Source organism: Neopsephotus bourkii, unplaced genomic scaffold, assembly GCF_033783945.1.
Source record: "Neopsephotus bourkii isolate Nb327-2 ecotype Australia unplaced genomic scaffold, CSIRO-AGI_Nbou_v1 NB_1161, whole genome shotgun sequence".
NCBI classification, from domain to species: Eukaryota; Metazoa; Chordata; class Aves; order Psittaciformes; family Psittacidae; genus Neopsephotus; species Neopsephotus bourkii.
This window is the reverse complement of record NW_026901647.1, coordinates 292270-306549: the sequence shown is the minus strand read 5'-3', so window position 1 is coordinate 306549 and position 14280 is coordinate 292270. Positions and strand designations below refer to the sequence as shown.

Here is a 14280-nt window from a genome sequence, read left to right as displayed (position 1 = left end):
TGTTTTTCTGTATAAAAATACTAACACAACCTGCTCTTTCAATAATTTTATATATTCCTATCTACTTTCTTAGTTCATAAACCATTTGACAGAAGTTAAAATTTTGCGCAGCCAAGTTTCACTTTCAAACACAATAAAAAGCTAAAAAGAAGTTTCTTGTTTTAATTACTGTAAGAGGAGATGAAGGCTTTTAAAGATCAAATATTTTCAAATTACACAGGCTGATTGTTACCACTAGTATTCCATATTCAGAATCTATAGAATGGAGGTTAGCAAAAGAGAAGCGTATTTCTGATAAAGCAAATTAATACATAAAAAAAGACTCCATCCTCACCTAAGTAACGTGATTGAGACAAAGACAGACTGATAGCATTAAGAATAGAGAATTTCATGGATATTTATTTGTTCTTTTGCTTTATTCATGAGTTTTCAGTCTGAGCTCACAGGAAGTCCTGAAACTTTCAATCTGTTTTTAGAAAACAGTTCAGGCTCACCAAATACTGATACACATCCAGCACACAGAACATTAACACACTGAACATTCAACCTGCTCTACTTCAACCCAGAAGCAAATTGAGAATAAAAACATAATCACTTTCTCCATACTATGATGGATGAAAATGATACGTGCCGAACAGGAAAGTAGTTTGAGGGATGAGAATTACTGAAAACTAATGTAAGGCAGGTAGATGCTTGTTGGAAGATTGTACTCACAAAAGTTATCAATGGCTTACTGTCAAAGTGGATAGATGCATGAAGTGGTTCATAGGGTTTGTTCTGCTTCTAGCATCATTTGGTATTTCCTGAATGATGGAAGAGATGAAGAACTTATCAAGTTTTTCAGATGACACAAAGCTGGGAGCCATTGCAAGTACTGGAAGAACAGGATTAGATTTCAAAGCAATTTTTACTAACTGGATGGTCTAAAAATCCAGGATGTGACTGAATGTGACAAATAAAAGTATTTTGTGTGGGTGAAACAATTAACTACACAATTACAACAGAGCAGATGACTCACAAGGCAGAAACAACTGTGGAGTCAAAAATGAGCTGAATATGAGTCAATAGTTTTTTGCTGAATAAAAACAAACATTTCCTGGTATATTAGCTAATATGTTATATGGAACGACTGTAGAAAAATCCTTCCAGTTCACTTATATTGGTAAAGCTGCACCTGGAATGGTGTGTCCACTTTTGAAAAACAGTGGTTTGTATAGTTAGGGAAGCATGAGGAGAGACTTTATATCCAAATACATAAAAACTACTGGAAGCTACTCTCCTTTTCCACTGGGGATAAGAGAAGAAATGATGAGCCTAAAATATAAGCCACAAAATGGGTTTAAATTGCAGCAAGAGAGATTTCAGTTAAACATTAAGGGAACACTTTCTAAAAAGAAGGTAAGTACAGACAGAAGGCTGTTTGAAGAATCTGTAGTATTTCCATTACTGAGAGTTTTTAAGAACCTATCAAACAAACGTCTTTCGAGAATGAGAAAAGCTAAACCTGATCCTTTTCTGAGGCAAGGGCACTCAACTGCATTCTCACTTGAGGTCTCTTACATCCATATTGTGTAACATACGGCTTTCTCTCTATTCATGAAAATCCTCTCTCTATTCTAAAATATTTCACAAACCTTAGTCCTATGAAAATATTTGATGGACATGTAGTACAACCACTGACAGATAACCTGCATCATAATTTGGCTGCAGACCCTCTGTCTAAAGCTGGAAACATCAGGAAGTGGGTTGAAAGGTAAAGAAAACAAGAAGCAATCTATTTCTTCAAAGAATGAAAACACATGCAATATTGTAGTACTGGAAGTAACTACTTTTTTTTTCTTTTTTTCTTTTTTGGCTGAGTTGCTTTTCCTAAGCAGCTATTGGTGTCACACTGCTCAATAGCAAATAAAACAGTTGTAGAATGGGATTTACTTTTACAGTGGTCCTAAATGCACACACTGAGCAATTTGCACAATCTGCCTCACAACTTGAATCGCTTAAAATGTACCCCTGTAGACTACTTTCAAAAACCTATTTGGAAGAATATACACTGTCTCACACTGAAAAAGATCAGGGGAAAAGCAGCAATGTGTCAGAGGCTATAGCTGATGAAAAGAAGCAAAAGGAACAATAGAAATAAGGATCTGTTTTTCACTTTTTGCTTTCCACTCTATTTTATGAAGGAGCTTTTTATCATAACGCCATAAAACTACACATAATAATAATTGAGAATGTGGAACAAAACCAAAGAAGCACTATGCAAAATTAGAATATGGCCTTGAAAAGCCTTTCTTAAGCATCTCATTCATCTCGCACATTTTGATGAAGACTTCCTGCTATGTCAACTTTCCTTTCTTCATTTTAGAAGACCTAAGTAATTGCTTTGATCTTCTTTCTGTGCTAAAATCCTAGTGGAGATTTTTATTAAATATAACAGTCATTTAGGGCCCAAACTCCTGAAAAATCAATCTTATAATTTCTTCAGAGAGCCCTGAAATGCATTCTTTGTACTCCCATAAAGCACACTGACTTCAGTGACATTTTAGCAGTCAACAAAAAAAGGTTCACTTGGAGATCTCCGGAAAACCATACCATAATTAAAAAAAATAATAATTAATAGAGCACAACTAACTTTCTTGAAAATTAAAAAAAATTAATGATGGGATACAGAAATACTGATCCACTACTTTTAATTCAATTTACCTTTCAAAAAAACAGTGATTTTGAAAATAAAAATGAAAAGTATAATGAAATATTTGTATTTCTTACTCAGTTCTAATGCCTTAGGATTTTTAAGTTAGCAAGACAAGAAATATATTTTCAATTTCTAGCAAAGTTGGCTGCAGTTTAAAAAAAAAAGTCAATTCAAGGAGTTATCTGAACTACACTCAAATGTAGATATAGTTCAGATCAAAGAAATCAACCAGAGTAAAAACAATAATGAAGTGAGGAATTGAATACTACGCTACAGCATTTTATGTTGAGTGATTCTGTGCCGTATTTGTATTTATAAGAGGGAGGCCAAAGATGTACATATTTGTCATGGTTTAAACCTCAACCAGACAGCTTTCACTCACTCACTCCCCCCCTTTCTTGCCCTCCCCCTACTCTCGGAGGGACGGAGAGGAGAATCAGAAAGAATGCAACTCCCACGGGTTGAGATAAGGGTTTAGTAACTAAGGTATAACACAAATCACTACTGCTGCCACCAATAATAGTAATGATAAAGAAAATAACAAGGGAAGAGAATACAACACCTCATCACCAGGCGACCGATAACTTGCCCCCCCCCAGCCTGACCAAGCACCGACCGATACCTCCTCCAACCCTGCAGGCCACTCTCTATCCCCCTTCCGGGTCACTCTCCCAGTTACATCCAGGGCATGACGTGCTGTGCTATGGAATACCTCTTTGGTCAGTTTGGGTCAGGTGTCCTGTCTCTGCTTCCTCCCAGCTTCCCTCCTCCCTGGCAGAGCATGAGGCCCACAAAGTCCTTGGCCAAACCAAAACATCATTGTTTTTCAGCTCTGTTCCCAGCTGAAAGTCAAAACACAGCACTGCACCAGCTACCAAGAAGGAGATAAATGACTGCCACTGCTAAACCCAGGACAATATTTTATTTACATGAGCATTTTTAAAAATGGAATGGGGAAGATGGTACTGCCTGCCTTTCTGTTAAACTGTGACATGGTCAAATATAGTTTTATTAATTCTCATTTCTTGTGTAACCAACAATCTGTTGTATTTTCTTTTTCAACCATACTACTTCCATATTTATGTTTTCTGATTTTGCTTCTAAGTAGACCTTGCAAGTTTGCCTTAGTGTGTAAATTAACACTACCTGCCTCTCTCTACCTATATTCTTCTTGAAGAATATCATATAGAATTTGTCCAGATAAAATCTATTATGATGCTGCCTTTTTAATGCAGATGAACTTGTATGGGTAAACAGCTTTCACCTCTACTTACCAGCCATTCCCTGGGGTCAAGCTTCACTGGCATAAGCCAGAGGATCACCCTCTCCCCAGCAGACAATGAATGTGGTAAATATTCATTCTGCACTGCATTTATGACCTTGTTCCGTTAGGATTTTGTTTGTAATGATCCTTTAATACTTATAGTAAACACTTTACAGAAAGTAGCCTTGGATTCATTTTCAGATGCTTTCCAGCTTGAGATGTGTAGTTCAAATTCCTCTGATTCCATCTCTTGAAGCACATTATTTAGATATGTAGCCTGTTTTCTGAGTCAGCATGAGGAAAACGACTAAGTCCTAACTATTTCACTAGCTTTCTAAAATGACAGAGGTATTGCTCTGAAATGCAAGAAATATGTAGTATCATCTTTTTTGTTACTAGTATTAATAGATAAATTTTAGAAGCAGAAATCACCTTTTTTTCAAATGCCAGTCTGTCTTGATGTCAAGTTTTTACCAAGTACAGACTATCACAACTTGTTTTTACCAAGTACAGACTATCACAACTGTTTTTTAACATCTCTGCAGTGATTTTATACTTCCTTTATTAATCTGAAAAGACCACTCTTGTTGCTACTGAAGGACCCAATCGTACATACTTTATCCATAATAGTTGCCCTTTATACTTCTAAGTGAAAAGCAAGGACTGTAGGACTGACCCTCAGGTCTCTGTACTAATGGTTTGTCAGTACAACTGTCTCTCCTAATGGGCTGTCATCAAGCCAACTCTTAAAATAACCAAGAAATCTCCATACAGACAACTTAACAAAACTCCTAAGGTTGCATAGCACACTTACTACACAATGACAAGAAGAGAGTTATAGTACTTTGAAAATATACTCTATTTTCAGCATTGTGCCTGAGTGCATCAAGTACTGTTAAACAGAGCTGAAGGTGCTGTAATGGAAACAACCAGGTATAAAGTCCAGAAATCCTTGCATGTGCTGGGAATTTTGCTGTCTGGGCTGCATGGACCTTCCTTCTGTATGCTCTGTACACACCTCCCTTCTGCTCTAGGAAGGGGAGTTCCTACACCTTACTTTCAAAAAAATCTACCCATGCCAGCTCATGCCTCTTAAAATTATTTGTTGAAAGTTTAGTAAATTTAAAAGCTGTAGTAACTGGCAAGGATGCCAAACCTAATTATTCTGATTCTATGATATCACAGCAGCACTATCTTGTAAAATGAGCTAGAAAGCAGCAGTTCTATCCAGGCTCTGACCAATGGCATAGAATTAGGGTTGGAAAGGACCTTAAGATCATCTAGCTCCTATCCCGCTGCCCATGGCAGGGATGCCTCGCACTAGACCATGCTGCCCAAGTCTCTGTCCAACCCGGCCTTGAATACTGAAAGGTATGGAGCATTCACCACTTCTTTGGGCAATCCGTTCCAGTGCCTCACCACCCTCACAGTAACGAACTTCTTCCTTATATCTAACCCAAACTTCCCCTGTTTAGTTTAAAGCCATTAGACCTTGTCCTATCACTACAGTCCCCAATGAAGAGTCCCTCTCCAGCATCCCTGTAGGCCCCCTTCAGATACTGGAAGGCTGCTATGAGGTCTTTATGCAGCCTCTCAAGGCTGAACAGCCCCAACTTTCTCAGCCTGTCTTCATGTGGGAGGTGCTCTGCTCCAGCCCCCTTTTCCTCATGGCCCTCCTCTCTGGACTTGCTCCAACAGCTCCGTCAAACAAGTTCTTTACACTAATCCCATAAGGCTTTAAATCTAAACTACTTAGAAACTGAACTATTTAGGAAGGCTTTGTTGAACGTGAGTTAGTTCTGTTCCTAGCAGCTTATTACTTTCCGCTTACACTTGCAGATTACTTCCTGTGTCAAAACTGTTTTCCCATCTCCCTCATCTGAAAATGCTGCCTTGTCGTTCTATCACGAGTTATTACAGAAACAGTCCCCGTGCCTCTCTTTTATTAACACCTCTCAAATATTTGTGCAGTGATTTCATATCCTCTTTAATCACCTCTTATCCAGTTTATACAAATTAAGTTCAATCAATCTTTCATTATAAGTAATATTCTTCTCACCTTAGCTACCCTGCTTTGAACTTTCTTCAGCATTTCAGTAGTTTTTTTTATGACAAGTCTCATCAGTACTATATGCAATATTCTGAGGGCAGCTTCCGCTATCATTGATATGTACTAATACTAATGAACAGGACATTAACAACCAGATAGGAGAAGTAGTCTGTAACATCACAAACATCTGAAACTCAAAAGTTGCCGTCATTTATCTTCTTGCTATCTTACTTGTTTTTATCCTGCTGGATTGTATCTCAAGGCCTAGATGAAGAAGATAATAAAGACTGCAAATTAAAATAAAAATTAAAACCTGACTTCTGCTGAATGCTGTTTTCATTCCTCCCAGGCCTACTCATTTATGTTCTGATTTCAGAACCACAGGGTTCAAAACTGTGGTCCAGAGAGGGTCATATACTAAATCATTAAAAGCTCTGTTGATTAAAACATGTGCACATTCACCTGAAAGCTAAAGGTAGCTATAGAAAAAAAAAAAATCAATTATTCACTCTTACAAAATACACACAATTAGGAGAGTCTTTAGTTTTCTATGTCTCCTGAGTTTTCTATTCATCTCAGCTTTTCTAACTTGAACTTTGGCTTTGTACCAAATAACCATATCCAAGATGGCAGCATTTAAAATCTGTTTCTTCATATATAGTAAGTGCTTATGCTTGCGTAAGACAATGTGTTTGCCATTGCAACAGGGTGTTGGGCATAGTTTGCCATTGTCACAGTATCACAGTATGTTAGAGATTGGAAGGGACCTCAAAAGATCATCTAGTCCAATCCCCCTGCCGGAGCAGGAACACCTAGATAAGGTTACACAGGAACGTGTCCAGGTGGGCTTTGAATGTCTCCAAAGAAGGAGATTCCACAACCTCCCTGGGCAGCCTGTTCCAGTGTTCCATCACCCTCACTGAGAAGTTTCTTCTCAGGTTTAAGTGGAACCTCTTGTGTTCCAATTTATACCCATTTCCCCTTGTCCTTTCATTGTTTGCCACTGAGAAGAGCCTGGCTCCATCCTCGTGACATTCCCCCTTTATGTATTTATATACACTAATAAGGTCACCCCTCAATCTCCTCTTCTCCAAACTATAGAGACCCAGACTGTCAGTAACCATATTTCAGGTATGTGTAGAAGTGATGTTATTTAAGTCCATGTGAAATGTAAACAAGTCAGACACAGCTGAAAACTTATTTTCTCTGCTATTCCTATATAAGAGAACACAGTGTCACTTGATATTACATTCCATTATGATAATCTTGTTTTAAAGCTGACAGTCATGATTTAATATCCTGGGAAAATCTTAAAAGTGAGAAGTATAGTTTAGCTACTTTTAGCAGTATTAAGGACACCCTTCCCCAGTATTTTGACTGTCATTATTTGGATTATGGGAAAATACATACAGCCTGTTACCTATATAAATAAAACACACAAGTCAGGAAACCTGACATCAGTTAGTCAGATGTAACGATAATGATCTATGGATGATATATTGGTTCACCATGAGTTCTGCTACTAATCTGATGTTATCACATTGTAAGTTCAGCCTCTAATAGAATATCTGAATATGTATTTTTGTAATGTATTATTTATATTTACTTTCTATCCACAAAATTCACCTATGAAAAGTGAAAAATATTCAGAGCAAGACATCAGAAAAGCATTTACCCTATGCCATATTCAGAGCACTGAATGATAAATAACTTCTGAATTACCTTCTTTCATGTGTCTAATAACTCATACAGAAGAACTTGCATACTAGAACTGCAGAAGTATATGCATTTTTCATCTAAGGTAATGGAAAATTATTGTTTTATGGGTCACTTACCAGTACTTATTTCTGTGCACCCAGCATTATAGAATTGTTTCAGCAAGGTTGAAAGTAATGACAGTGTTTCAAGCAAGGGTGTGATTCAGGTAAGGACTACACCTATTTAATGTCAAGTTAGTAGGGACAAAAAAGCAGAAGAATAAGCAACTGTTTTCCTCACACCCTCAGGTATAGCAACCCTTTCTACCATAGGCATGAAGCCATATGCTACAACTTTGCTCCTCTTTTTGTTCAGGGTACTACAGAAGGGAGAGGAACCAGGGGGCATGATTGGGATTATTTCTGATTATCAGCTCTCAGCATATCATTAAAAGAAAGCAGCAAGTTCAGATAATCTTTAGTCTCAGGCAGGAAATTAAAAGAAATTATGGGTATCTATTTCTGCCCTGGTGCTGGTAGCTGCACAGATCTAAATCTAATTTTAATTTCTAATAAACAAAGCTAATAAAAAGCCAGTCATCTAGAAAAGCAGTAAGTAGATCAGCTCTAAGTAGCTACAGTTTTGATAGCATTGGATACATTCCTATGAATGACAGAAAATATTTTCCTTCTGAAGTGGATTACATTAGCATAGTCCATTTCTTAAAATAGAGATTCCATTCGGGGAAAGACAAGGTTCTAGACACAATACCTGTGTTCAGAAACAACTGTGTTTTAAATTATTTGGAAAGACTTTCAACTTAGCTGGGACACTACTGAAATGTAACCACAGAGAAAATGTAGCTATATACACATCCACATCCCTCCAACAATAAAGCTCAAACAAACCCCATACCCTGTGGTATCTACCATGCTTGGAGGATCACTGTCAGGTTTGAGCTGTTTTGGATACAGCACTAGTATACCTGTCTGTTCTGTTTTAATTTTCACACTGTCACAATAGTATCAAAACATCTTCCCACATGAGGTTCAAAGTTCTACATACAAACATGTAAGATAGTGTGTTTTTGTATCCAGTTTACTAAGAGTTGTGATGGTTCACACTGCTAAGGTTTGATAAATGAAAAAAAAAAACCCAGTTAAACATCATACATACTTTCTATTTGCTTTGGACATTTTTTGCTAAAATGCACCTTCCATTCTCTGTCCATGGTATCAGCACTACCGTGCAAATTATATAGCTGCTAAAGAAGTGTGCCTGTTTTATGCACCACTGACTTTAAAAGGTGAAATACACAGTGTCACAAGCTACTGCAAAATTGTAGCTATCTTATCATAATACTATTGGCATTTTGAGACTGCCTGTAACAACCTATAAAACTCTCTGGTATGTAATAAACCCTTGCTCATACCTTTCCTCCAAAATTCTGGTGCTAGAAATTAAAAATAAGGAAAAAAAAAAAACCCAACAGATTATTCTGCATAGTTCTTTACATTTTCTGAGCACACTTTTCTTTAAAAAAAAAAAAAAAAACACAACTATAAGGCTGCTGCTTTTCACAGCAATTTTTTCTACCCTGTGCAATATAAGGCTTCAGTTTCTACATAACTACCTGCATCTGGCTTGCTTAACGACTAGACTTTTATATATATTTATTGTTTACATATACTGAACAAATACATGCTGGAGGGCTCTACACAATTTAACGTTTAGCATGGATGGCTAAGATTTCTTTAAGTGAATGAAGACACATGTCAGACACAAAAGGAAATTCTGCAAATTTTAAAGCATTGTAAGCACTGGAGAGGTCCATCTAAAGTCACAAAACAATTGCATACTCTCCGAATTTAACAAACTTTGGCGGGTAGCTGTAAAATTAGTATGATAGTTACTCTACAGATGAAGGCCATTACATAGGGATGGCAAAGAAACAAACTGGCCTCAGTACATAAACTCATGTAGTTATAATGGTTTAGAGAAGAATATAAGCAATGTTTTCCATATTAGAAAAATGACAATCTATAAAAATAAGGAATCTAGAAACCACTTATTGATTCAGAAGCAGCTCCGTAATATGAAGCCACTTACTCAGGGACTGTGGCAAAGCCACAGCTGAATTCTGTGTGACTAAATTTCCTCTAGAAACTAACATGTCATTTTCATGGTAACTGAACTGTTACTCAAAGGAACATTTGTAACTGGAAAAGAAGGTTTGGGGGAAATTTGATCCCAGTGAAACAGAAGAATTATGATTTTCAGATTCACCAAAAAGCTGTGGATTTTCCTCTGGCTTTCATGATAATAGAAATCACTTTCTTAGGTGATAGTTATTTCAGTGGATTAATCATAAGGTTTTCATGCAATAGAAACAATAGATCTGAGTAAAATGAAAGATATTTTTTATATTTGGAATATTTCTTTCAGGCTACTTTTGTGAAAAAGAAGTGGAAAATCTTCTGTGTAAGTGGAGAACACATTTCTGTGCTCCTCTGTGAAAGCTATGTGTGTTCCCATACCAAAGCAATAACTGTAGAGTAGAAACTGAAAAAAACTTACAGCTAAACCCCTCTAATGAAGACAGCTAACTCAAGAAATAAATGCATGCAAAATTTGTAATATTAAAGCAAATCAAATCACATATTTTGATAGCTGATGGTCAGGGGTCTGTTCAGAGTTATATTTCCAAATCACATGTGATAAATCAGCTAGCATGAGCTCAATAACAGCCTCTTGACATACTTACTTTTGAAACAAGTTACTGTTTTTCCGTTATGCTGTTCTAAGGTTATTCTTTGTAAATTTCTACTTTACATGCATCATAAGATAAAATAGTGAATCACATTCCAGGGATTGTGCTCACATTTAGGATAGCTGTACTTCAACCCGAAGAAAATAATTTAAAGGATCCTTCTATTAATCTATTAATATTTATCAACCTATACTATTTACCTAAAGTCCCTGCAAGCTAAGACATTTCTAGGAATGGGAAATAATTTTTTTCCATGCAATCTCACCAGAAAGACTTAAAAAACCTTCTAAGAGTCTATGAATACTATGTTTAATGTTGGGGAGAAGACTTAGCATACTTGATCCATTAAAAGCATCCTTTAATAATTTCTCCTAGCATTTATTTCATAGTTATGCTAATCCGCACAAGGACAAGATTTTTTACTCTTATTTAATCCTTTGTGGTCATATAAATCCTTTTTTTTTTTTTTTGGTGAATGTTTAAAAATGAGCTACAGTTTTCTCCTCCTTAGGAGATCACAGCTGCTTGACTCACAGTGACCAAAATCAGCTTCTAGTAACAGGTGAAAGAATATAAGAAATCGTACCAAATCACTTTAAAAACCACTTACCAAATATAACAAAATGAATTTGCTCTATATATGACATATGTATAGAAAATGAGGCAATGGATTTATTGGCAGTTCTTTCAGATTACTCTCAAGCCCTTAAAGCCACAGAGAAATAAAGTCATCCTAGTTGCACGCTAATAAAACTTCATAACAACACTCAGTATCATGTTTTCTCCCACAATCCATCCAATCAAGAAAGAAAACTAATTTTTAATGGAAATACACAATACGTTCACTAAAATTCCCAAGCTACACTCTGCTTTCTTTAACTGGAAATACTACACTCTTATACTGAAAATTAAATTATGCTCATTAAATTCCGCAGACCAAGTCTTTCAATCCCCAGTCAGTTGTAAGCCTGACAGCATTTCACTACCTTCAGTTTTGCTTTAGTAACCTCTGTTATATCAGCATCACCAGTGCTTTTGTTAGAGAATGCAGACTTTTTTTGTCTTTTCACATGATCACACTCTGATGGAATAGAAGTGAGAGACATGTTCCAACTTGTTATTACCAGCAGGTGGAAGGAGGTGATCCTGCCCCTCTACTTTGCTCTTGTGAGACTTCATTTGGAGTATTGTGTGCAGTTCTGGTGTCCTCAACATAAAAAGGACATGGAACTGATGGAACAAGTCCAGAGGAGGGCCACGAAGATGATCAGGGGACTGGAGCACCTCCCATACAAAGACAGGCTGAGAAAGTTGGGGCTGTTCAGCCTGGAGAAGAGAAGGCTGCATGGAGACCTCATAGCAGCCTTCCAGTATCTGAAGGGGGCCTATAGGGATGCTGGGGAGGGACTCTTCACTAGGGACTGTAGTGGTAGGACAAGAGATAATGGGTTAAAACTTGAAGAGGGAAAGTTTAGATTGGATATAAGGAAGAAGTTCTTTACTGTCAGGGTGGTCAGGCACTGGAATGGGCTGCCAAAGGAAGTTGTGAATGCTCCATCCCTGCCTGGCAGTGTTCAAGGCCAGGTTGGACGAGGCCTTGGGTGACATGGCTCAGTGTGAGGTGTTCCTGTCCATGGCGTGGTGGTTGGATCTAGATGGTCTTAAGGTTCTTTCCAGCCCTAACTATTCTGTGATTCTATGATTACCGATGGACATCCATGTACACTCCCAGTTTATGTACATTATATGAAACACGTGAGAGGCAGTCACTTGTGTAAATAGAATCATAGAATTTTTAGATTGGAAAAACCTTTAGGATCATCAGGTTCTTGGCTCTGCCAAGTCCACCACTAAACCACACCTCCAAGTGCCACATCTACACATTTTACAATACCTCCAGGGACTGTGAATCTGCTGCTTTCCTGGGCAGCCTCATCCAGTGTTTGACAGCCCTTGCAGTGATGATTTTTTTTTCCTAATATCCAGTCTAAACAATCTGGCATAACTTAAGGCCATTTCATAACACAGGGATTCATATTTGGAGACACCTACCTGTATGTGGCTCAATAGAAAAGTAGGGCTGTCCTTCCAGAATGCTATAAACCAGCTTGGCACTATTTCCATAAACTGGATCATCTGCATCTGTAGCTGTTACTTTAGTAACAGAGGTGCCTAAATAAAAAAGAATATACACAATGAATGTTTACACACTTACTAGAAAGTTGCGTAACATTCAAAAAAAAAAATTGAAACAAAAATTAATTTCTTTGTGAGTTGCATGACAACAATAAAAAAAACCCCACATAAATGATCACTAACAACTTACAACACTAGTTCTGGAACACAAACAAAACATTTTCCTTCAAGATGGTATATGCCAGCAGACTGAATTTCTGGGTAAATGAAAAATCCTTTTAGTAGCTGTATTATTTAAAGTTTCTTTGTATAATGCATTTAAAGCTACCTGATAGATCTGTGTAGACTTCAAGCATTTACAAGGGAATCATATCAAAGGGATACAAAATACACGGTTAATAATACAATATAATATGTTGCATTTAAGACTTGCGAAATAACATTTGAAAGAACCCTGCCAAGTTACAGAGACCACATAGAAAAACAATAATAAAAAGGAGTCTTATTTCCTCACTTGGCTTGCAGCCACTGTAATGGTTTGATGTGGCCACAGTGACAGAGTTAGGACAACAGCTATTGTCTCTGAAATGACTCTCTACCACTGAGGAGGCCATTGTCTAACCAGAGTTATAAATTCCATACTCTGACCAAAAAAGAAAAATAAAATAAAATTAAGGAAATTGCCCTTTTTTATTTCTTAGGCAACACAGCACTTGCCATTCCTGAAAGAAACAAAATTGAATGAAATTCAGTCAGTTACATTAAGCTTGCTGCAAAGACTTTTTTTTTTTTCTGATGCCTTAAAAATATAATGAGGACATTCATTAGAGTAACAATAACAACAGTATCTACCAAGGGAGAGAAAGCAACCATAGAAGAGAGATTAAGGGCTGAATTATGTTCTTATGTTCAGAAAGGAAAAGAATCATAGCACCCACCAAAATACTCCCCTTCTCCCTTTCTGTACATGCCAATAAAAATAGTCTCCTCTTCCTTCTAGCACTGTGTGCTGCCCAGTCCAAATTACAGGTAACTTCAGGGTAGGAAGAGTAAACTAAAGGGGAAGGAGATGGCATGTCCTTGCACTGCACTTTCTTTTCTTCTTTCTTTGTATGGCACGTTGCTGCCATGGCTTTAGGCAGTTCTTGTGTTACAGTACATGCAAATTATTTAGAGGAATGTTTGTATATTTATAGATAATTTGCATATGATCCAATAGCTTCTATTTCATGCTTTCTCACCTGGCCACATCAAACATCAGGGCAAGATATAGTGTTAGTGGGATCTGTGATGTCTAGAGGAATGGATAACACTTCACTTAAGGAGTGTTAGTTCTATAGCGTCTGAAGTTGTAGCAGGTTTGCTGCATAGGAATAATGGGGTAATTCCCAGGGAAGGTAATATGGGTTGCAGAAATGCATCTCACCAGAGAAAAAAAAAATAAATGTGTGTGACTATTGGCATAAATCTATCCATTCTTACAGGGGAAGAACCTCAATGAAGGGAAACAGATCAACTGGCTGTCATGCAAGCTCTACCGTAGCCCCATCTGGCAGTGAAGTGCGCCACCAACATCTCTCCTGCTGCTCAGCAGGGTCCAGAAGAATCCACACAACCTGCAGCTGATAGTTACTGTGTTGAAGAGGACTGCAATTCTGAAGAATATT

The 14280-nt window shown here is 37.3% G+C and overlaps 1 protein-coding gene across 2 annotated transcripts in view; it reads right to left on the bottom strand.

The window, feature by feature from the left end:
- Positions 1–14280, bottom strand: part of LOC133217869 (cadherin-8) — a 148950-nt gene that overhangs the window by 65700 nt on the left and 68970 nt on the right. For both annotated transcript variants that reach the window (XR_009726988.1, XM_061363671.1), the window contains exon 4: positions 12530–12649. Coding sequence is in view for 1 of the 2 variants with exons in the window: in XM_061363671.1 (XP_061219655.1) it covers positions 12530–12649 (120 nt within the window). In the remaining variant the exon portion in view is untranslated. The remainder of the gene's footprint in view (positions 1–12529; positions 12650–14280) is intronic.